Here is a 25,194-nt window from a genome sequence, read left to right on the forward strand (position 1 = left end):
GAGACCATCACACTAGGTTCTGGGGAGCAGAGCAGAGCACGACAGATAGGTCAGCAGTGCCTGGAAGGGTGGACATCAAGCTCAGCCCTTGAGGTAGTGATCGTGACCCAACAGGCAGTTACCCAGCTAGCTGACAGTGTCCCGTGGTCTGAGGGACTCGGTGTGTCCCAACCTGGTCAGGGAGGGCGTGCTCAGTACTCAGGCTCACATAGCAAGTTTTTCAGATGTTGGGAATCTGCTCATCACCATAGTGAAAACTGGATTCCCGAGAGAGCCCCTCTGCCTTCTCAGAAGCCGAAGGAAACCACTCATATCAAATACACTTCGGTACTTCAAAGGTTTCTTTGCAGTTTGATGCTATCGTAAGGACTGACTGTAGGGTCTCATGCCTGCTAGGCAAGTACTCTACCACAGACCTGTACCCCCTGTACCCTTAGCTCTTTAACTTTAGATATAGGGTCTCCATATATTGACCAAACTGGCCTTGAACTCACTCTGTAGCCAAAACAAAGCCTTGAACTTGCCATCCCCTTTGCCTCAGCCTGTGGAAGGGCTGGGATTCCTGGCCTGTGCCGCGATGCCTGACTCTTCAAGTTTTTGTGTTTGTTTGTTGACATTATAATACAGTTACATAATTTCTCCCTTCCATATCCTGTTCCAAGCCTCCCATGCACCCCTCCTCGTTCCCTTTCATGGCTTTTATCTTCATCACTTGTCACTACACAACCTATATGGATAAGTATATCCATATTCCTAAGTACACTCAGCCTGTATGGTGCTCCTTGCATCTATGTTTTCGGGCTCCCTATTTGGAATTGGGTAACCAGTTGGTGCTCTTTTCCCTGAGGAGGACTTCCCTGGGGAGGACCATTTCTCCTGTTCTAGCATCCCCTGGTCATTTGTTTTCCTCAGGCATGAGCCTATTGTCCTGAAGTTATTTAGAGGATTTTCCAAGTTGCTTTCTGCTCAGCTGAATAAAATCGCATCTTCCAAGCCCACTGTCTATTGTTTGCTATTAACCACCTCTCTCTTCACAGATTCGAGTGATGATAGACCTGTGCAACAGCACCCAGGGCATCTGTCTTACAGGTACGTCTCTGCTGCTTTCCAGAGAGCCGGGTGAAACACTGGGGCTGACCAAAGGGTCGGGGTCCGAAAGTGCGCCTAAGGGCGCTCTGTTACAAAAATGCGCCATCTCTTTTTTTACCAGATGTTTTTAATGGAAATAAAACCAACAGTAATATGATTATGAGAGTATTATTTTCTGGTATTGTCACAGAAATGCAGTCATGGAAAATAACTAGGGCTTGAGAAATTAGAAATGTGTGTGACCCTAGGCAAGGGCCAAGGGAGTTCCCTTCACCCACTAGTTTTTTGTTTGTTTGTTTTTAAATATATATACATATTTACAATAACAATGTAAGAATAGTGTTTTTTTTAATTTTTATTAGATATTTTCTTCATTTACATTTAAAATGCTATCCCAAAAGTCCCCTATACCCTCCCCCAGCCCTGCTCCCCTACCCACCCACTCCCACTTCTTGGCCCTGGCATTCCCCTGTACTGGGGCATATAGAGTTTGCATGACCAAGGGGCCTCTCTTCCCACTGATGGCAGACTAGGCCATCTTCTGCTACATATGCAGCTAGAGACACGAGCTCTGGGGGTACTGGTTAGTTCATATTGTTGTTCCACCTATAGGGTTGCAGACCCCTTCAGCTTCTTGGGTACTTTCTCTAGCTCCTCCACTGGGGGCCCTGTGTTCCATCCAATAGATGACCGTGAGCATCCACTTCTGTATTTGCCAGGCACTGGCATAGCCTCACAGGGGACAGCTATATCAAGGTCCTTTCAGAAAAAATCTTGCTGACATATGCAATAGTGTCTGCGTTTGGTGGCTGATTATGGAATGGATCCCCAGGTGGGGTAGTCTCTGGATGGTCCATCCTTTCGTCTTAGCTCCAAACTTTGTCTCTGTAACTCCTTCCATGGGTATTTTGTTCCCTATTCTAAGGAGGAATGAAGTATCCATACGTTGGTCTACCTTCTTGATTTTCTTGTGTTTTGCAAAAGGCCACCAACAGATTGGGAAAGGATTTTTACCAATCCTAAATCTGATAGGGGACTAATCTCCAATATATACAAAGAGCTCAAGAAGCTGGAATCCAGAAATTCAAATAACCCCATTAAAAAATGGGGTACAGAGCTAAACAAAGAATTCTCAACTGAGGAATACTGAAGGGCTGAGAAGCACTTGAAAAAATGTTCAACATCCTTAATCATCAGGGAAATGTAAATCAAAACAACCCTGAGATTCCACCTCACACCAGTCAGAATGGCTAAGATCAAAAATTCAGGTGACAGCAGATGCTGGAAAGGATGTGGAGAAAGAGGAACACTCCTCCATTGCTGGTGGGATTGCAAGCTTGTACAATCACTCTGGAAATCAGTCTGGTGGTTCCTCAGAAAATTGGACATAGTACTACCGGAAGATCCAGCTATACCTCTCCTGGGCATATACCCAGAAGATCTTCCAACTGGTAATAAGGACACATGCTCCACTATGTTCATAGCAGCCTTATTTATAATAGCCAGAAACTAGAAAGAACCCCGATGTTCCTCAACAGAGGAATGGATACAGAAAATGTGGTACATTTACACAATGGAGTACTACTCAGCTATTAAAAACAATGAATTTATGAAATTCTTGGGCAAATGGATGTATCTGGAGGATATCATCCTTAGTGAGGCAACCCAATCACAAAAGAAGTCACTTGATGTGCATTCACTGATAAGTGGATATTAGCCCAGAAACCTAGAATACCCAAGATACAATTTGCAAAACACCTACTAGTTTTAAAGGGGAAAATGAAGACGGGAAAAGAAGTGCATGGTAGAGCTGCCTTTCCCGAGGAGACCTGCACTGCCCCAGGTGGAATTGTTTCCCTGTATCAGATGGGCAGCATAGGCAGGCAGCGCTAGGTGAATGTGCTGGGCAGTCACAGACTAATGCCTTCCTATCTCTTCATTATCTTTGTGTCTGTGTATGATGTGGGGGTGGGGCATGTGCGTGCCATGACGCGCATGTGGCGGGGGGGGTTGGGGGCAGGGTGGAGAGGTGTCAGAGGACAACTGTACAGAGTTGGTTCTGCCCTCCTGCCTTTACATAAGTCCAAGGATCAAATTCGGGACATCGAGTTTGCACAGCGGACACATTGTCTGCTGAGTCACTTTCGTGAAGTATCTCTTGTGCTGCATTCTGTGTGCTAGGTGGACTTAAAGGCTGGCCGTACAACTTACTCCCCCTTCTCAGTGGCTCAGGACAAATGAGAGAGAACTAGCCAAGAGGTGTATCAAACCTTACTTCAAGTAATAACTAATAGAAAGATGTATATGTGAGGGGTTTTGTGGGGTTTTTTTGTTTGTTTTGAAGAGAGGGGGGTTGGTTTTATTTGTTTTTAAGAAAGGATCTTACTATGTAGCCCATTTTAGCTTCAAATGTATGACGCCTCCTTCCCCAGCCTTCCCGGGTACCGGGCTTACAGATACATATGTGCCCAGTAATGGTAGGCTTTTCTGGATGTGAGCCTGACAGAAGCCTGCCCCTCGCCTTAAAGGCATGTCCTGTGAAGCTTTGGTTCAGAGCAGTCACCCTTACTGCCCCCAAGCCAAGGAGTGCTCTGACCTGTCTTGTAGAGCCTGACTCTGGATGTTCTATTCCGAGTCCTCCTCAGAAGCTCAGCTTCCTGAGGAGAGAGGGAAACTCATTATGTTCTCATTAAGACAGTAGAAATGGGGTGAGCAACCACTTCCGTGTACTCTAGAAGACTGTCCCCAAGACCTAGAGGACAAAAGCTTTTGCTAGGACTCTGGGGGTGGCTGTCCCTAGGCGCTGCTATGAATCCTTCAGCACCTCACAGGGCAAAGAGGTCCCGCACAATCAATACCTGGGTGCCAGGAACCTGGCCAATTTCTACAGCATTTGCCTCAATTTCTCTCCTTACTCCTTGTCAAAAGGATGAACTTGTGGCTTAGAAGGCTGAGCACAAGAAAAGAGCCAGAGCCGCCATTCCAAGGCTACCTCTCATCCAAGGCTACCTCCCATTCCAAGGTTACCTCTCAGCCCTTATTTTGGCCTCAGAGAGAAAGGCTGTAATCCCGTGGCTTCTTGGGAAATGCTAATTCAGTTATTTAACGTGGCATTCGGCCCTCACAGGAAATGAAATATCTTCAGAAAGCCCAGTCCTTTGTCCAGAGACTCTAGTGGTGTAAGCACCTTCCTCCCATCTGTGGAAGTCCCTCTTCAGAGCTCGCACATGTGACAATAATGAGTGCTACAGAAACGCTCAAAGGGATGGAGTGACAGGCACAAAAGCCTTGAGAGGCACAGAAAAAGCTTCTTTCTGGTTTTTATAGAGACCTGAGAGGCAGGCTCACAGTGAATGTGCAGGATGGAGCTATTGAGACCACTTAGAGGATGGTGAGATGGGGATGGGGAACGGTGGAAATGGGTTGAGTAGGTAATTTTTTCTCACCTCAGGACATGCTTTCAAAAACCAGCACTCTCTTCTCCCATGAAATTGAATCTCCTTTTACACAGAAGCTCTTCAATTAAAAACTTAAGTATGAAAAGTGTTGGACCCTACCATCTATTGTGGGGGTGGGGACAGACAGTGAGCCTCGGTCCAGAGACTAGTGTGGACTCTGGGCAGGAGCGTGATCTAGGTAGAGCTAGCCTCAAGCTCCAGAGAAAGGCCTAATTTCATAGTAGATTCATCTTTTTAAAAACTTCTTCAAGTATATGGAAGTTGGGGAGCGACTCCACAGGCAGAAAAACCATGCCCAAGGGAGCCTTGCCTTGCCGGGAAAGAGAGACTGCAGATGCCCAGGTCTCCTCAGGCCTGTGGAGCTCTCTCTCCCCTTAGCTCTCTCTAAATCAGCAGTCCCGGGCCTCGCCAGCTGAGGTGTTTCTGGTGAGTTGGATGCCTTCCTTCTCTTAAATCAGTCTCTGGAAAACGTGCTTCCTCTATGGTCATTGCTGTGCTCACGGGTGCCTTGGGGCAGGTGGACGGGGAGATGCTGGGAGGGGAGCTGCGGGCACACAAGGACAGTTTTCTTCCCTCTGCTTTGAAATGGTGGGCGAAGCCAGGTAGCCCAGAAGCCTGCAGAGTTAGCCTTCACCAGTGCCCAATCCTGAGGCTATACTTCTTTATTATCATTTTTCCATCAACTGCAAAGCCTGTATTTCGTGCCTCCATTAAGAGTCTTCCGTTTCTGCTAACAGAAACGGAACTACTTGAGAAGAAACAACAGTATGACCATTGTGCTGAATCATTAGATGGCTAGAGGTGTACAATTTGCCAATGCAGGTTAGGTCATGCTGGGTCACAGACAGTAAAACTTGAGCAGCCTAACGTACCAAAAGTTGTCGCTTCCCAACACCCGGTGATGTTTGAGTAAGCCCCCCCCCCCAGCACTGCTTCCTCTGGTTACCTAGAGGCTACCTCAAACCCCTGACATCCCAGTGCAGGCACCAGGTACTCATAAATAGTATTTGCATGGCTCTGAAGCCTTACAGGCCAAGGCTAGATGTACTGTGCTTTCCCAACAGAAGCTCACTCTCCAGGGACTCCCACATTCATGGGGACCCTGAAGGATGTGCTGATGGTGACTAAATCTTTTTCCAGAAAGCTGTCACCTCATATTAAGGGATCTGTGATCGTGCATGCCATTCACCAGGAGTACCCAGTTTAAAAAAAAAAAATGCAGGTTCTAGGCCTCCCTCACAGCCCAGAATGAGCTAAACTCTCCACATGGCACCCAGATGTTTAATTTAAAGAAGCATAGTGGGTAAGTCTCTGGATACAAACAGAACTGTAGTCGGTGGAGCTCAGGGAACTGCAATAGAAGCATTTCAATAGGAGACTATGAGGAGCTAGCATATCGTAAACACAGAGCACCCGAGGGCTCCTCACTGAAGTTCACCCCTGACATGATTGGTGGGCTCTCCTGGAAGCCCACTTGACATGATCAACACGCACCATACGGAGAGTCCTTCCATCACCCTCTGTTTCTCTGTGGCTCATCCTATAGAGAAGCTGATTAACTGAGGTCGTCTGACTCCTGCTCACCATCAGCCCTTTTTCAGTGTGCGCACGCTCACACATGTACCCTCCGCTGGTAAGGACACAGTACTGACACAAGCCTCTTCAGCAAATTGCTATATACTTTAACATTGATTTTTGTTTTTTGTTTTCTGTTTTTTTGAAACAGACTTCTTATGTAGCCCTGGCTGTCCTGGAAGTCACTATGTAGAGCAAGCTGACCTCACACTCACAGAGATACGTCCATCCCTGCCTCTGAGCGCTGGGATTAAAGGAGTGCACCATGAAAATAAATCTTTTTATTATAATATATTCTGATCATGGTTTCCCCTCCTTCATCTCCTCCCAGTTCCTCCCCATCTCTCTACCCATCCAACTCCAAACCTATGCTTTCTTTCTCTCTTTAGAAACAAACAGGAAGAATTAAAAGAGAGATGAAAAGCACAAGAAAAAACACACACACACACACACACACACACACACACATACACAACACATAAGACACATAAAACACACACACACTCCAGAAATCATAATGTAAAAGCAAAAGGCCAATAATATTTTTTAAATGCCCAAACAAAGCTATATGTATGAGACATCAATACCACCAACAAAAAAAATCTCCCCAAACTCTCTGAGTTCATTTTGTTAACCTTCTTCTCTTGGGCATGGGGCCTGCCCTTAAGTGTGGTTTGTATAACCAATGACACTCAATTGAAGAAAACTAATTTTCTTTTGCAATCAGTTGTCAATTGGAGATAGCTTCTTGGTATGGGTAGGAGCCTACATCTGCTTGTCACCTTCAGCACTGACACCCTGTCCGGCTTGAACCTGCGCTGGTTCTGTGCCTGCTACCACAGTCTCTGTGAGCACATATGTGTGCCAGTCCTGTTGTGTCTGGAAGACACACTGTTTCTCTGGAGTCTTACAGCCCCCTGTCTCTTGTACTCTTTATGCCTCCTCTCCCACATAGTTCCCCAAGCCCCAAGGGGAGAGAATTAATAAAGAAATCCATTTTATGATTGAGCATCCCAAGATCTTTGATTCTCAGTTGTGAATCAATGCATTACTTCCCGTATTCTCTGATGACGGCTGAGCAAGACATTGATCTACAAATATAGCAGCATGTCACTAGGAGTCATTTTATTGATGTATTCCTTTAACAGAACAATATTATGTGATGTTCTCCCAAGTTGAGCAAGTGCCTCTATAGTAGGATATGGAGTCCTTTGAGTATATGAGAAGGAGTGGTCGAGCTGGATCTTGAGGTAGATCGATTCTCAGCTCCCTGAGGTATCTCCACACTGATTTTCACAGTGACTGTACAAGTTTGCACTCCCACCAGCAGTGAGTACGTGCTCCCCTTTCCATGAATCTTCCCCAGCATGAGCTGTCATTTGTTTCATTGATCTCGGCCATTCTGACTGGCAGTTTTGATTTGAATTTCCCTGTGACTAAGGACGGTAAACACTTAAATATTTCCCAGCCATTTGGGATTCATCTTTAGAGAACTCACGGTAGCCCACTGCTCTGTCCAAATGATGGTGTGCTTTGCCAGTTCCGAAACTGTTCAGTTTCGTAAGGTCCCACGTATTAACTGTTGTTTCTAGTGCCTGTGCTGACTGTGGGTGTCCCGTTCAGAAAGTTGTTTCCAGTGCCAATGAGTTCAAGGCTATCCCACCGCTTCAACTTCGATCAGATTCAGTATATCTAGCCTTATGTGGAGGTCCTTGGTCCATTTAGAGATGAGTTTTATAAAGGTTGATAAGTATCGATCTATTTGCATTCTTCTACATGCAGACATACAAACTGACGGGCACCATTTGCTGAAGACGATGTCTTTTTTTACAATGTGTATTTCTGGCTTTGTCCATAGGTGTATAGACTTATGTCTGGGTCCTCAATCCAATTCCAATTCCATTGGCCAGTGTGTTTGTTCTATGCTAACACCGTGCTGTTTTTATTGCTATACTGTCATAGTACAGCTTGAAATCGGGAATTCTGATCCTTCCAACAATTCTTTTATGATTCAGGATTGTTTTACCCATCCTGTTTATTTTGTGTTTCCATAGGAAACTGAAATTTGTCCTATCAATTTCTGTGAAAACCTGTGTTGGAATTTTGAAAGGGAGTACACTGAGTCTGTGCATTGCTTTTGGTAGGATGGCCATTTTCACTATATTGATCCTATATTAAGCAATCCATGAACATTATATATTATATGATGTTATATATTATGGGAGATATCTCCATCTTCTGACGTCTTCATCAGTTTCTTAGGGGTTTTACTATATACGTCTTTCAGTTACTTGGTTAGATTTATCCCCTGAAAAGAAAACTGAGCTATTGTGAAAGGCCTGAAATCCCTGAAAATCCCTGCATTTTGCAAGCACTCGCAGACACCACTCTTCCAAGAATCCTATGTCCCGAGACTATTCATCAATGTCCTAGAATCTACTTACCTAAAATTCCCCCACTTGCTTCCAATTGGACACAGAGCCTTCCTTATTCCATGGAGACGCTCTGAATTCCTAGCTTTTTCTGCAACTCGGCCGTCACATTTACCCACAACTGTGCCCGAGTTCCACCTCAGAGGTCTGCGTATTTTCTCCCCACCACACCCCCGTCTGCTTCTCTGTGCACCTCATCTGTCTGTCTAGTTAACTTAGCTGTACTCATCTTCCATACTCATCTTCCAGCTACAAAGAACAACTCAGACCTATGCTGATGTCCCAGCAACACACTCCACTCAGGAACCTGCCTCTCGGAGTCTGTGAGTCTCGTCCTGGCCTTGGTGCTTCTAGCTGTCCAGGCCATCCACAGCCCTGTCCGCCGACACAAACATGGGCAGTTCCTTTATTCTTTCCCCCATCCTGAGCCTTAATAATTCTCTTCTGACCCAGTTCAGAACTTGGCCTTTCTCTGTCCCCTGCTTAAAATGTTGGGCCCATCCACACTGACTTCTTAGTCCCACTGTTTCTTTAGGACTACAGTCCAAAGATTGCCTTCTTGGGAGCTCTTTTCAGATTTCAGTGTGGCCAGAAACTTCCCCAGTAACCTTGGGGGTTATTTCTTTATCTAGCCCTCTATATTGCCCTGTGGTTTTAAAGGCTCTACCATCCTCGCATAGACAATGAACATAGCAGCCACCAGTACTGAGTCTCTTAGTGGAGGCTGGTGTGCGTGGTATACACTTAGAAATGCTTGCCTCTGAGTGGTCAAAGGCTCAGGTGGGAATCATTAGGTACTAGCTAGAGAAACACAAGGAACTCAGTTTTCTCATGTTACAGCTTCACTGCCTAGCCCAAGTGCTCAGTCTGGCTGACAGTAAGATATGCCTATTCTGGAAGCAAAATCATTAGCTCCGTTCTGTGTAAATGATTCATCCAAACCACATAGGTCCTCGGATCATTTCACACTAAAGAATGTATTTGTCACCTGACCCGAACTCTCAGACTTTCTCAGGCTAGTTCATGCAACAAAATACAGGTCCATAAAGCCAGCGTGGGCTAGGGTTACTCCTCGGTGTACTAGAGGAGACACGGTGGCGGGGATGGGGTGGGGGTGGCTCTCACAAGTGTTCTAGTGACAGTCAGTGCTCTGCTCTGAAGTGACATGTGCTGACACCTGCCCTTCGCCAGGGATGCTCGGGAGTTTGTGTTTCCATCGCCCCCCCCCCCCGGGGAATTAGTTTGACCTTCTCTAAGAAAATTGATGGTTGAATCTATATTGAAACCGGCTCAGAAATTATTCTAGGCCTGTTGAAGTGTAATTAAAAAATAGTTTGATTAGCAAATGAGTCTTTGCTGAGCTGCTTTTCCCTTAGGGGGAAACATACTAAGCTACAAATAATAAACAATGCGAGATTGTTTTCTTAGCAGGTGATGAAGACATTTTTAAGTAGGGAAGGGGTTTGTGGTACTGGTTTCTCATTCTAACTGCTGTGGACTTATAATCTAATTTCTCTTTTCCGTTGTAGGACCACCGGGCCCACCAGGTAAGTACTCAGTTCCTAGTCCCGGGGCAACTATGGAAGGCTTGAGCCCAGAATCCAAAGACCAGAGTCCTTAGTGGTAGAGGGGTGGAGTGAGGCCACACCCTGCCTATAACCATATCCTTTTCTGTGGCTCTAACTTGAGACCCGCCCCCCCGCCCCACCTCCTGACTGCCACCACCAAGGACCCTCCACCTGTCCCTGTTCTAGGAGGAGGTTGGGAAAAAGCAGGAAGATCTGGGAAACAGCATAGATGTCTCGCTAGCTAAAGGGAATCACACTGTCTTCTGTGAGGATGTTAACTGTTGCCTCTCCATGCTTGGCACAGGACCTCCAGGAGCCGGCGGGTTACCAGGCCACAATGGATCAGATGGGCAGCCTGGTCTCCAGGGCCCAAAAGGAGAAAAAGGAGCAGTCGGCAAGAGAGGAAAAATGGGTAACCGGGCAGTTCTGCCGATTAGTTCCGGTGTTTCTTTTCTCCGTGACTGTGTTCAGATGGGTAGCAGTGGGAAATACTGTGTGGAGACAGAACTCTTCATGTTCTGCATGGAGTGCTGACGTAACTCCCATCTCAAAGCCGTTGTGTTGAGAGGGCCCAGCATCTTCCTTTTTGTCCGGGTGTTTACGTCAGAACAGAGGGGACAGCGTTCTGGCAATGGACTTCTCTGTCTGCAGCTGCGATGCACTAGAGTAGGCTGTGACCCCCACAAGCTCACACCTGTGTCAGTCAAGGCTCAGCCTCCCCTTTGCTGCCTTCCCCCCACCCCCAGCAGCTTGCTGTGTTTGGTTGACCTTCAAGGGACTGATGTTGGCCTTTGTGGAGGATTTTCCTGACTAAAAGAGCTCCCACTGGTTGGGTTCAGGCCTCTTCAAGGCGGGTATTTAACTTAGGGCCCTCTCTTAAGGGAGCTCACAAAGGGGTTCCTTTGTCTCTGAGGAAGTTTCTCTGGGCTGTTGGGTGTGAGTCAAGCCTCAGAGACACCAACCTGCCTGTTGTATTCAGAGAGAAGTAGGGGTGGTGTCAGGTCTAACAGGAGGCAGGGGCAGATAGGTTTTGAAGCTCTATCAGCACTATTCTGGGAGCCTGTGGAGATGGGCAAGGGAGAATCCTCTGAAGAAAACTGGCATCTAGCATGGTGGGCACTTGCAGACCCTGGCAAGAGAGTCTTTGAGCTTATATCCTATCAGGCAAGGCCACTAGTAAAACGGCAGAGAAAGGTTGATCTCTATCAGGTTCTCTGAGCTTCTTAGCTCCATGGCTCTGGGCAGGTCCTGGGCTAGGAGAGGTACCAGGAGCTTCTTTCAGATAGGGAGCTGCCCTAGTATTTCCCCTCCTAGCACCTCTGGGGATGTTCCCACAGCCATCTGAGTGAGAATGGGTGGAGAGAGAAGTGCTGGGTGCCTCCGCCCCTCAGCAAGCCTACCTACTTGTGTTTCCAGAGGCAGCTCTGCAGATGACAATGCACACAACACCACCCAAGTCAACTCAGACCTCATCAGGCCAGCAATTACAACTGGAATTACAGGGCAGGATAATAACTATAACTGCCAGAGCTCATCAGCAGAGAATAATGACAGCTACGAGAACGTGCAGCCGTCTGGGTTATCCTAGAAAGACATCAGACGTGTGACCAAGGCTAGAAGATTAATATTCTGGGGGGCAGACTTGGGGTGGGGAGCACCGTGTTAGAAGTGACTATAGGGGCATATATAGAAAGGGAGCACTTTCTAAAAGATTTGGGACAGAGCCCTGGTCTTGAGGACATGTAATTAAATGGCCATGGCCTCGAGTAACCCCAAGGAGAGAGCATTTCATCAATTTATGGAAAGCATGCTTAGGTGGCCGGTGCTCGCACAGGCACTGGGTCAAAGGTAACAAAGCTGGTTAGGGTTTGTAGAGACGAAGTTTCCCTTCTTCCCACTGAACATTCACTGAAACACACTGAGCGGGACACCTAGCAAAAGAAAAGACATTACCTTTGCTCACAGGCAGGCGGCCACAGCTCAGCTGCACTCGGAGACCTGTCTACACCCTTTTCCTATAGGGTTGTCAGTGATGACCATGGAGAGTGAATGGATCTGTGATAGAACTTAACTTGCATGAAGATCCTATCTGGAGTGTGAACGAGCCCAAGGGACAGCTATGATCTCGTAAGGAGAGTGGATGTGGCACTTAATCTTCTGTTCCGAGATAGATAACCCACACCAGCCCCCAGTCGGGTGGAGAGGGGCACCCGCGTCTTTTCTGATGCTGTCTAGTCTTTGTGCAGATAACAGGAACTCCAGACAGAGGTGCTCTCCTTCAGTGTGGGTGAGTGGAGGACCTTGATTCTAAGCGTGGGTTGGAAGCTTTTCATCCCCCTGATATCAAGTTGCTCAGCATGCAAAAATATGTCATAGTTGGGGAGATTGTTCTCTGAGCCACAGCACCTTCCTGAAGCTGGCATTGTGACTGGGAGAGACAGAAAGCAATCTGTTAAAGAGCCGAGCTAAGACTGTTCTAGACATAGAGAGATGGAGGGTATCTGAAGAACCACGCTCTGTAGGAAGAGATCTCTGGAAGGTGGCTTAGGTCTGAGCCAGCTCAGGTTTGAGAGCAAGGGAGGCATTGTCCAGGTCACCCAGAAGCACATCTGGAGAGACTTTCCCTCATTCACCATTCCTGAGCCAGAGGAGGGCTTCAGGAGAAGTGGAGAACAACAAGGCCACAGGAGATCCCAGCTGCATCTGGGGAGCAGTGAGAAGCCTCTGAGGGGTCTCAGGGGTCAGACGCACGGTTGCCTAGAGAACACCCTGGCACCAACTCGGGAGTTAGGGGGAGCTGAGGCAGGCGGGGATAGCAGTGGGTGAAGAAAGACTGATGGAATGGAGTGATGTTTGGGGGTGACTGTAGCAGTACTGGTAGGGTATGGAAAGAACAAGGGAAGAGCAGGGCAGACAAAGACTGTCCTGCCTGAATGGTCCTTGATGGACTGCTGCTTCTGAGGAAGGTGGCCTGGCCTAACTCAGCCCCAGAGAAGAATGTGCTAAACTGAGTTGCCTTGAGGTACTTGGGGACTTGGAGATGCAGGTGCACAATCTGAGGGAACCCCAGGCACAAAGCACACACAGATAGTCATCCCAAAAGCCAGTATGGGTATGATCACTTAGGGAGGGACCACAACAGGAAGATAGCATGGGGGAGAGCCTTGAGAGAGAGAGAGAGAGAGAGAGAGAGAGAGAGAGAGAGAGAGAGAGAGAGACATCTAGTGACCACGAGAAGGAGAACAACACAGGGACCAGCAAAGACGACTGGAGTGATGTCAAGCAGAGGAGGAGGGAGACCTTGAAGGAAAGGGGATCATTTGCCAACAAATGTTGATGGGACAGATTTCAGGAACTAGTGGGGAAACAGAGGGAGATCCTGATCGGAAACATTCTACCTTTGGGGAAAACTAGCATTCAACGATCATGTACAGCACAGTTGTTCTGAGAGAGGGGATTGTATGGTTCCTTTTCTGATAAAACATCATACAAGAAGAAATTGTTTTTTGAGGGTCTACAGCTTCAAAGGATAAGAGTCCGTTGCTATTATGTGTAGAATTTAATTCACAAGTAGGAAGCAGGGAAGGCTAACTCAACAATGGCATCAGTCTTTTGACATTCCAAAGCCTGCCCCCAGTGACATAGTTCTTCCAGTAAAACCACACCTCCTAAAACCTCCTCAAACAGCCACCATCTGGGGACCAAGTATTCAAATGTCCAAGACTCGTGGGAGGCATGTAATCTAGGCTAGCCCTGAACTTACTATATATCTGAGAAGAGGGTAATCTTGAACTGTTGATCCTCCTGCCTCTGAGTGCCAGAATTAACAGGTATGTGCCCCACACCCAGCTTCATACAATGCAAACCCAAGGTTTCTTGTATGCTAGGCTTACTCAATCAACTGAGCCACACCCTCAGCCAGAGAGATAGACACTTGAAGGAAATGGTGCTTCAAGGCACAGTAGAGCCATAGAGCCAGAGGGAATATAGCACCACAACTACCTGGCTGTCTATTTTATGAACAAAATGTAGTCAATACCATTTACTCTGGCAGGAAGATGGCTCTCTACCTCATGACAGACAGTGCTACTAGAAGGAAAAGCCTGACTTCCCTGGACAGCTTTGAGAAGACTGGACCCTGCGTAGACAATGGCTTCTGCAGTCAAACTAAGCAGAAATGACAGGCAAGAGAGAGGGGATCAGCATCTTGGAACTAAGATAAGGGCAGGTCCCAGTAAAGGGATTGTGGAGAAAGAATAGAAGCTCCGGATTTGCAGGGTCTGAGGTCACCCTTGGGTATTGGTGGGGACCCGAACCAGATAAAAATGAATGAGCCTAGGAGCTAACGACCATCAAAGTAGGACTCAGGGCGGGTAGGAGCCAGTACCAGCTCTTGTATTCATTTGGTTTTAGCCACTGTGATAGAATAGCTGAGAGTGTAAAGGAGAAAAGGTTGATTTTTTTTTTTTGCTTGCATTTAGAGTTTTCCATGCATGGCAGCTGCCTATGTTTCAGGACCTCTGTAAGGCACAGCCCCTTGGCTCATGGCGGAAGGGAGTGGCACATGAGATCTCCTTACCAGGAAGTATGGAGTGGCACAGGAAACACTGAGGGACAAAATGTTCTTCCAAGGTCTGACCTCGGTGACCCTTTCCTCCGTGCAAGCCCTATCTGCCAGGACCCCAGTAATTCCAGTGTTATTCTGTGCTGACTCCATCAGGGAGCTGAGCCCTCAAGGTCCAACCAACTCTCTCTCTCTCTCTCTCTCTCTCTCTCTCTCTCTCTCTCTCTCTCTGTATGTGTGTGTGTGGGGGGGGACAGGACCAAGCCTCTTGGGGACCATGTCACCTACAGAGATGCATGAAGCAGAGCTTAAGACTGTAATCCAAATGCTTCCAGGAGAAATCAACACCCTTCACCCTTCACAGCTTCCAGCTTCAGAAACACAGAGAACAAAACCAGACCTGGATCTCTGAGGCTTGGTGTGGGCCCTGGCTCCACACTGGCCAGGTGTGAACCCTTGAACAGGGTGCATGCTCACAGTGTTCCAATTTCCCTATTTATTAGATAGGGATAGTAATCTTATTAATCTCGTAGTGTTTGGGGGATGATGAGTTAATATGTATGAAATGTTAGGGCCAGACACATAGTAGGGCCAGACACATAGTAAATTCTGTTAGTGTTTGTCAGCATTTTCCCCATTTTCTGTAAGAGAAGAACTCCAGCTCAGGCTGGTCTCAGCCTTCTTATGTAGTTGAAGATGACCGAGAATTCTTGCCCTCCCTGCCCCAAATGCCTCTCTCCTAGATACTGAATTACAGAGATGTACCACCAAGTGTGTTTAATGTATTGCTGGAGATCGAACCCAGGGCTTTGTGCATGCTGGGCGAGCTCTCGGCTAGCTGAACTATGACCCCAATGGATAACATCATTTTTTTTTCTTTCAAAGATGAAAGAGAAATTTGGTCTTAGTTGAAAAAAAAAACCCTCCTCCCTTCACTCTGTTATATCCAACTTCTAGACCATGTAATTTATAATTTGTTTTATTTGTAACATATATTTCATAATACTTTAACATAATATCTATATTTAAACCATATCTACCATATGCTTTTAGTTGACATATACAATTGTAATTATATTATGGACATGTAGTATGGAATTTCAATATATTTAAACAAGACATAACAGTCAGATTAAGGCTACTGTCATATTAATTAACACAAACACACACACACACACACCTTTCTGAAAGCAGGAAAACCACCTTTCTGAAAGCAGGAAAACCAGGGTTTAAAAGTCAGTCTCAGCCACACAGTGAATTCAAGAACAGCCTGAACTTACATAATTTCTTTGTGTTGGGAATATCCTAAGTCATCTCATGAGCTATTTTCAAGAATTCAGTCCAGTTCATCAGCTGCAGTTACCCAGGCTTGTTCCCACAGGGTGGAGTTACCCCTCTGTCCATCTCACTCCATGCAGATCAGACTCCCTTCCCACTGCCCCCAAACCTGTCTCCGTTTTGGCAAAAGCTACTCTACTTCCTGAGATCTTGAGAATCAACCTTATCTCCATATCTAAGTGAGATCACGTTGTATTGTCTCTCTCTGAACCTGGTTTATTTCCCTTTCTGTGATATCCTTTCCAAAACAGAAGCTACATGGAAATGTCCTGTATGAGGCTGAAAAAAAAAACCATTTTAGTTTTGCAGTTAAGACCGGAGACTTGAATGTTGCCAGTTATGTATCGGCACCCGACTGTGAAGTCTGATGTTCTAGAGCCTCAGAACCAAGTGGCTTTGACTTTTTCTTTCCATCTTTCTCATATTTTCTCAGTAAGAGTTATTAGTATTACAGTATCTTCTCTAAAAAAAAAAAAAAAAAAAAAACTAAAAATCAAATCAATATTAAGAAAACCAAAAGCAATGCCCTCCCTCCAGTGCATGGCTTGAGATTGGGGTTTGCACAACACCCACCACTTTGCCTCAGTTAGTGACAGATGGCACTGCCAAGAACACCCTGATGTGAAGACGATGACACCGATCCCAACCTGGAGCTGTCGCAGTCTTAGTGGGACTGTCTGCTTTGAGTGGGCAACCCCAGAAGAAAACGCGAGAGCCATTTCTCCCTCCGGCGTTAGGCAGGGATAGAACGGCATTTCTTCTCCAGCAGACGAACTCAGTGCCAGTAAAGAGGCACGTGCTGCAGCGTCACTGTGCAGGGCCGGAAGCCCTGACCTAACCTGGGTGTGGGTAGATGTTATACACACAGTGAACGTTGGTTGGGTGATGCCAATGGGTGGCCACGGTCAATTACCAACAGAGGATGCTTTGTCACATGTGATGGCTAAACAACAAGCAGGCACAACAGTGTGTTCCTGTGTGTGATCCCAGCTGGAGAGTGCCAGGGGCAGACAGAAGGTTCTGTCCCTAGAGCTTGCTGGCCAGTGAGTCCAGAGAATACAGCAAGCTCCAGGCTCATCAAAGGGACCCTATCTCAAAAAGTGAGATGGGGACAATGATCTGGCTTAGCAGTACAAGTGTGATGACCAGAGTTCAGTGCCCAGGACTCTCTCGGTGGAAGAAAAGAACTGACTGCGTAGGTTGTCCTCTGACCTCCACACGAGCACACTCCACCCCCAAACACAAAAATAAACCTTTTCTTCTTTTTCCTCCTTCCTTCCTTCTTCCCTCCCTCCCTTCCTTCCTTCCTTCCTTCTTCCTTCCCTCCCTCCCTCCCTCCCTCCCTTCCTTCCTTCCTTCTTCCCTCCATTCCTACCTCCCTCTCTCCCTCCCTCCCCCTCCCTCCCCCCCTCCCCCCCTTCCTTCCTTCCTTCCTTTCTTTTTCTTTTTCTTTTTCTTTTTTTTTTTGAGACAGGGTCTCTCTACATAGTCACATCTGTAGCTCAGTATGTAGACCAGGCTGGACTCAAAGTGCAAGGGTTGCCAGCTTCACCCTTCTGAGCACTGGGATTAAAGGTGTGTGCCCCCCTGCCCAGCTTTGTCTTGTTTTTTTTTTTTTTTTTAATTAAAAACAATAAGGTGAGGAGTGATAGAAGAAGATACTTAATATCAACATGTGGCCTTCACATGCATACACTCACACACTCTGCTCAAACACAGCACACACTCACACACACATATACCACATATATACATACTCACAATCACCACACACATACAACACACCACCCACACACTCACATACACCACCCACACTCATACATTATATATATATATATATATATATCACATATAACACACATACACCACACACACATAGCACAAACACCACACACACACACACACAAAAGACAGATTACATGATGCAGACAAAACATCTCCCACTGTCTTTTACCAAAACATGAAAAATAGCCATGCACACCCCAGCTACGAGAAGGAAGACACCCTCAAGCAAAGGCTGTGGTAGGGCTACGTTACAGAATGAACATGATTGCTCGTGTGGCCTTTTTGAGAAAGGAAATAAAAGGCATGTGAGGGAGGAATAAAACGAAGGCAGGGAAAGCAGATGGTGGTGCAGACATGCTCTTGAGTCAGAAGGAAGGTCTGAAAAGCCTCCTGTGAGCTGCCGATACTGCTGCCCTCAGGACGGCTGAATGTGGGCTGTTCAGAACCTTGAGAAGGTGTCAGTAGCACTTGGCACATTGTGCAGGCGGAACTCTATAGCAACCATCCAGCCTTTTGTCTCCTTCAGATAATATGCCAAACCTCGTATTTAAAATCCCAGTAAAGGGAGGCCTTCTCAGGCAGAGCACCCAGAGAAGGGCTCTTGTCACTTTTCAGCCAGAAGTCCTAGTGTCCCTCAGCAAGAATGACTCTGAGCCAGGAGCGCTCGGTGCTGCTGTGAGGAGTGGCCCTTACTCAGTACTAGATCACTGTATTGCTTCTGATGGAAGGGGCCAAGTCCTCAGCAGAGCGAGTGCCGACCGGGGACACCCGTCCCTCTTTATGCCTCTCAGTGATAGCTGGGTCTCACATTGTTCGTTTAGATTCACTGTTACTGCTTTCTGGGACCGGGTCACAGGTGGCACGAGCTTGCCTTAGATTCTCGATGTAGCTGGTCTCCATTTGCCACCATTTGGTGTGATTCACTGAAATCTAGAAAGTAGCATTTTCCTCACTACGTTCTGATTCCACGTATCTGTGATGCTGGTGACTGAACCCAGGTCGCCGTGCTCGGCAAGTTCCCACCACTGTCCTAAAGCCCCAGCTCTGTGCCACACTCCAAGGTGAAATCCACTGACGCTGAAAGACCACTGTGGCCAGGTGAGGTGGCACACAAGTTTAACCCCAGCACTTGGAAGGCAGAGGCAGGCAGACCTCTGTGAGTTCCAGGCTAGTCTGGTCTAAAGAGTGAGTTCCAGGACAGCCATAGAGAGACTGTTTCAAAAAACATAACAAACAAACAAACAGCACCAACTGCATAGCAGGTAGCACAGAGAGACATGGGGATTGAAAGGGAAATTGATGTAAACCAACTCTACAGTGCCTTCTAACCCGGAAATGGTTTGCAGTCCTTTAGTACAGTGGTTCTCAGGCTTCCTACTGCTACAGTCCTTTAGCTTAGTTCTTCACATTGTGCTGACCCCTAACCATAACACTAATGTCATTGCTACTTCATAACTGTAATTTTGCTACAGAAAACTGAGAATAGTTCTACCTCAAGACCCAGCAATACCACTTCTGGGCATATACCCAAAAGATACTACCATCATGAATCATAACATAAATATCTGTGCTTTTCCCATGGTTTTAGGTGACTCTTGTGAAGGAACTGTTCAACAACTCACAAGGGGTCTCCACCCACAGGTTGACGAACGCCTTTTTAGAACAGATATGGTGGGATGCAGCATGGTTGGCAGGAAGTGGGGTGATCCAGAGAGCGGAGAAGGTAGATCATTCATGAAGCACACACAAATCCCTGGGGAGAGTCTGAAGCCCCACGTAAGCAAGCTGTGAAAGTCCCAGGTGGAGGCAGGAGGATTGCTGCAAGGTTGAGGCTAGCTGTATAGGGCTGTATAGTGAGATCTTAAAAGCAAAACAAACAAATAAACAAACCGGAGGAAACGCTTTGCTATTCCAGAGAGTGACGGGTCAGGAATTAGTCAGATGTGTGGAACATAGGGAGAGGGGCAGATAAGGGGAACTTTGATGGGGCCTACCGAAGAGCCAAGGAGCTGGCCGTGATTATAGAGGCAGGAGGTTCCACATCACCTTGGCTATGGACGGGGAGAATACAAGAAGGCTTGGATAACAAATGCATCTGGCTCTCCTGATGGCTGCAACCTCACTTTGAGTAACATCACAATTAGACATTATCTTCAGGGAATTCTTATCAAAATGAACAGTTATTTCTTATTATATGGTCTTATATATGGCTCATTCCTAACAATGTCTTTGTGCACTCACTTTCCCCTCTCAGAACCCCAGAATACTTGTGTACTTGTGACTTTCAAGTTGTTCTTTTTTATAGATTTCTTGAAATTTTCTACACAAACCATCAGGCCAGCTGCATATTAATGTAGCTTTGATATCCACTTCCCAGTCAGTGAGCCTTCTATTTCTTTTCCTCTAGAATATCAGGCTTCTATATCCTGTTGAGTGTGAACACCTTTGCCTTGTTCCTGATGTCAGGGGAAATGCATGCAACCTTCCACTGGGAAATGCAATCCCACCTGTCAGTTTCCCACAGACTCTCTTGCAGAATGAGGAAATTCCTTTTTATTGCTAATTTGATGAGGAGTTCATTGAGAATGCATGTTGAAAGACATCAAATACCTTTTTGCACCCCACTAAGACATGCTTTTCCTTGTTTATTAATATACTGAATTACATGTACTGAATGCCTCAACTATTAGAGTCTATGGTATCAAGCAGTTACCTTCAGAACACATTCAGGACAACTTGGATTATGGTCATTTACTTTTGGCAATAAATTAACATTTAGAATAATTTTCTTGAAAGCTGAATTCATATTTCATGTTGCCTGGGGTATTGGGTGGAGCTTTGGAAAGACTGGATTTCTCATGTGTCCAATAAGAAATGGCACTGGGGCTAGACTAGTCCCAGGAAAGATGGCTGTGGACACCCAAGTAAAGCAATAAACCAAACAAGCTGGAGGGGCCAGACTTGTGGGCAGTCAGCCGTAACCATCATAAGTTGACCTTTCTCTCCTTAAGTTTTCTGACTGTTCCCAGTTGTTGCAACAATATAACTGATGGATGCAACTTAAGGAGTAAAAGGTTTACTTTGGCTACAGTTGAGGGTACAGTCTATTATAACAGAGAAGAGACAGCAAGGAGTTGAGGCAGTCAGTCATCTGCCCTTGTTGGTTTAACAGCATCAGTTACAAGCACCATTTCAACTTTGCTCAACGGGCAGAGTGACTGCCCCGCCCACCACTCATTATATTGTAAGAAGTTAAGAACACAGGTGACAGTGGCAATACCTATGGTCCTCTCAATGACACACCCACACTGCCCGTGGGGATGGTGCATTACTCAGACCGTCATTGCCTCCTCTCTTGCTTCACTCTTCAACTTAGTGGCTCATAACCAGATTCCTTAAAAGTAGCCCCCCAGAGCCACCTTGGAATGCCATCTCATAGTGAGTGTACAGCAGCATCCACGGAAGGGTGGTGAGGGGTTTTGTGGTTGGTTTACAAAGCCGTTCTGCAAAAGTACAGTCTTTCCAAAGGGTGAAGCAGAATTGTGCGCACAAGTTAACATGGCATTGCTTTCTCACAGGGTTACCCGGAGCCACAGGAAATCCAGGGGAAAAGGGAGAAAAGGGAGATGCTGGTGAACTGGGCCGACCTGGAAATGAGGGCCCACCAGGGCAGAAAGGTGACAAGGGAGACAAAGGAGATGTGTCCAATGACGTGCTTTTGACAGGTAGGCTGGTGTCCACCGGGCACTAGGGCACAGAGACCTGTCCCATCCAACCCATGGCTGCTCTGGTGACTTTTCCCTCCTCTGAGCCTCTGCTCTGCAGTAGGTTCTGGACTTCTCTCCCTCCTTGTCTGTTCGACACGGAGTCTTCTGTACACCCAGGCTAACCCGGAACTCTCTATGTAGCAGAGACTGACTGGCTTTGCCCAACCCTCCTGCCTCCATCTCCCAGTGTCACAGTTATAGCTGTATACCGCCATGTTCTGCATGGTGGTCTGCATTTTCAAAGCTGTACCTTTCTCCATGTAGGCAAGTCTGAATCTGGTATCAAGCGTGAGGAACTTAAGGCATTTACCTTGGTGGGAAGGGTGTGGTGGCTCCTGCCTGTAGTCCCAGGCACGGGGAGGCTAAAGCTGCAAGCTTGCTTCAAGTCTGATTACGTGGTCAGACCAAGGTCACACAGTGAGCAACAGCAGAGTCCAGTGAGGCTCAAGGTTGGACTGCTTCTCCTACCTGGCTGTCAAGTAGGAGGGTTTCAAATGACAGGAGACCCATCTCCCCGAAGGCACTCTGCGTGTCTCTGGGATTGGATAGTAATCAAGGTCTGCAGAAAACGAGGGTCTAGATCAGTAATAAAGTGTTCACCTGGCTTGCAAGAGCTGCTGAGTTAAATTCCCTACCACGGGGAGAATGGGAAGGACGGGGTGAGGGAAAGGAGAGGAAAGTGAAGAAGAAGTAGAGGAAGCAAAGGATGGGGAGGGGAGGAAGAAAAGTTCCTTTGGGATTTTACAAAGTCAGAACTGGGATCCTCTGGCACCGCAGTGACAATGACCTGGCTCTGCCGAGAGCTACCAGAGCTGAGATCCTGCTCCGCCCACTGGTGACCTTAAGTAACCACGGCTCCCTAGCAGGACGTCCCTGAGAGGATCCCACTTCCACCTCACAGAGAGACTTGGAAGAACGAAGGGAAGATTGATGAAACTCTTGGCACAGATCTTACAGATAGTGGATCAGCAGGACCTACTATGGTAGATCTTTGATTCAGTACAAGACAGAACTAACCTAAGTCGTCTCTAGGAAGGGGTGCACACAGTGGGACTCCAGAGCTGCTCCCTTCTCTCTCTCCCTAACTGGAATCTGTCCCTGTGGAGAACGTTGTGTCAGTATCTCCTTTTCCTTCTCTCTAGGTGCCAAAGGTGACCAAGGTCCCCCTGGCCCCCCTGGGCCCCCAGGGCCTCCAGGCCCTCCTGGAAGCAGAAGACACAAAGGCTCTCGGCAACCGAATGTGTTCAACAGCCAGTGTCCAGGTCGCCAAGCCCTGCCCACAGGACTTCCCACTCCTTACACTAAAGATACCCTCTTCCAGACGTTGTGACCAAATTTTGAAAGGAGATATTGTCCTAAATGAGACTCATCCTTGAAATATGCTCCCAGGAAGTCTGAATACCTGCCCTGGGAGTGGAGACTCTGGTCAGGCCCAGCACTGAGCCTAGCACTCCTTCCCTCACTGGTCTCCCCACCCTTACCTCCATGATGGCACTCTTCCTGGCCATTTAACCCCCCCCCCCCACACACACACACAGGAGCAGGGATTTATTTGGTTTGTTTTAATTACTGTCACAACTTCAAGACACAGTGCCACTAGGTCCCCTGAGAGCAGTATCTTGAGGTCTAAGCTGTTAACTGTAGCAACAAATTCCTGAGAGAATAAGAAATTGGAAGATAGTGGGGCAGTCAAATTGGTTAACACCGTACAGAGAACAATCATAGAATCTCCATCACTATAGTATGTGAGGGGGGCAGAGGCAGAGGGTTGAACCTAGAGCCCCAAGTTTACCACTAAGCTATACCTGCAATCCTCCACCACTTAGTTTTGAGTGTTAAGACTGCCAGGCACAGTACTCAGTACTTAGTTCTTCTGACTCCCATGACTGTCCTAGGATGTGCTTATCTCTGATTTACAGAGAGAAAAGAGACAGCCAAGGAGCGATCTGGCCCCACTCAATTCCAAAGTTCCTTAGAAACAAACAATAATAATAACGGAAAATATTTCAACAGTGGATTTAGAACTAGAGGTTACCCAGAATTCCTTGCCTGTCTTAAAACTACAAGGCACAACTTGAGCTGTCATTTCAGCAGCAGGTGTGGGAGGAGGAGCACGACTTTTTTCAAACGCCTGCATTGTTTGGAATAGTGCTCTTCCTATTTCCAGGGAATGGACCCAGCTATCAGTGAAACTCTGTTTGGGAGCCTGTGGCTTGGGCTTGCTAAAAAGCAAGCATCCAAGAAACATGGTGGAGATGTTATAATGGATTCATTTGGGAGTTTGCAAGGAAGTGGAGGTTATAGATAAAAAGCCACCAACCCACTGTGACAACCGCATTGATTGTTGTCATTTTAGGGGAGACGTGTGTCATACCCAATGATGATACCTTGTTGGGAAGAGCTGATGAGAAAGTAAATGAGCGCCATTCTCCACAAACAGGTACAAACCCCAGCTCCCGGGCTGGGGTATGCCTTAGTGCTGGGGTGCACCTTAGTGCTGGGGTGCGCCTTAGTGCTGGGGTGCGCCTTAGTGCTGGGGTGCGCCTTCGTGTTGGGATGCTTCTCTTGCCTGCTCAGGCCCCGAATCCAATCCCCAGGGCCACACAAAAATTCTGTTTGGAAATTCAAAACTGGATGCTTTAATTGGTTGATATGTAATTCTCTTTTCTTCTGACAGAATCCATGATCACTTCCATCGGCAACCCAGCCCAAGTCCTAAAAGTGAGAGAGACTTTTGGGACCTGGATAAGAGAGTCTGCGAACAAAAGTGATGACCGCATTTGGGTGACTGAACATTTTTCAGGTACTTCCCTCCAGAGATGGTCCATTTGGTACAATTTGTTGCCTATCTTCAAACTTATTCTATACCCGTGTGTCTGAGATCTCCACTGGTGTTAGTATAAGGCTCCTTATCTTAAAAAGCACAACTAAATGTCTAGAACACTTTCCTAGCTTGAATGTGTTGGTTGCAAGCTTGGTAGTTCAGGTCCCAGACACATGATGACTGCAGGGTAAACTCCCCAATGCTATCACAATAGCCAGACAGAAATAAAGATCATGACAGCCACAGGTTTTATCAACTAATCCAAACTGTGGAAGAGATATAAAAGACAAATTATGGACTACAAATACTAACCATCTGGCTCTGCGATCTGGTGTGTTCAGGATGATATGGCCTTAGCTATAAAATACGAATTCTGTGCTCACAGCCTATTGCTCTCTGAGTTTGATACCATGCTATGAGAGTACAATTGGCCATATTTCTCACATATTTGTTGGATGGAGCCCAGGGGAGAAAACAAAGAGCCATCTCACAGCCTCTCCATGTCCGAACTTAGGCCTGGTCACACTGTCTCCAAAGGATGTAGTTAGAGCAGCCGATGGTAAGAAGAGTGGCTTCATTCCAGAAGGGTCTGACAGTACACATCAGTTGGCAAAAAGCTAAGAACCACTGCTTTACTTCATCAACACTAACTGATGAGTTCAGTAGTAACCTCTGTCTATCAAGCTGGGAGCTTGGGGCTCAGAGGAAGAAGAAATGCTGCATAGGAGCAGCGGTGGTCTGGGTGCTTAGAACGGGATAGGAGGCAGCAAGCTGTAGCTGTACAAACACCAAAT

General features: G+C 46.8%; 1 protein-coding gene across 1 annotated transcript in view; it reads left to right on the top strand.

Annotated features, from left to right (window-relative positions):
* Positions 1 to 25,194, top strand: part of Gldn (gliomedin) — a 48,122-nt gene that overhangs the window by 19,447 nt on the left and 3,481 nt on the right. The window contains exons 2-8 of the mRNA XM_021207693.2: positions 1,038 to 1,089; positions 10,084 to 10,101; positions 10,427 to 10,534; positions 21,388 to 21,534; positions 22,719 to 22,838; positions 23,933 to 24,016; positions 24,254 to 24,379. Coding sequence (XP_021063352.1) covers positions 1,038 to 1,089; positions 10,084 to 10,101; positions 10,427 to 10,534; positions 21,388 to 21,534; positions 22,719 to 22,838; positions 23,933 to 24,016; positions 24,254 to 24,379 — 655 coding nt within the window. The remainder of the gene's footprint in view (positions 1 to 1,037; positions 1,090 to 10,083; positions 10,102 to 10,426; positions 10,535 to 21,387; positions 21,535 to 22,718; positions 22,839 to 23,932; positions 24,017 to 24,253; positions 24,380 to 25,194) is intronic.

This window comes from Mus pahari, chromosome 10 (genome assembly GCF_900095145.1).
Source record: "Mus pahari chromosome 10, PAHARI_EIJ_v1.1, whole genome shotgun sequence".
Taxonomy (NCBI): Eukaryota; Metazoa; Chordata; class Mammalia; order Rodentia; family Muridae; genus Mus; species Mus pahari.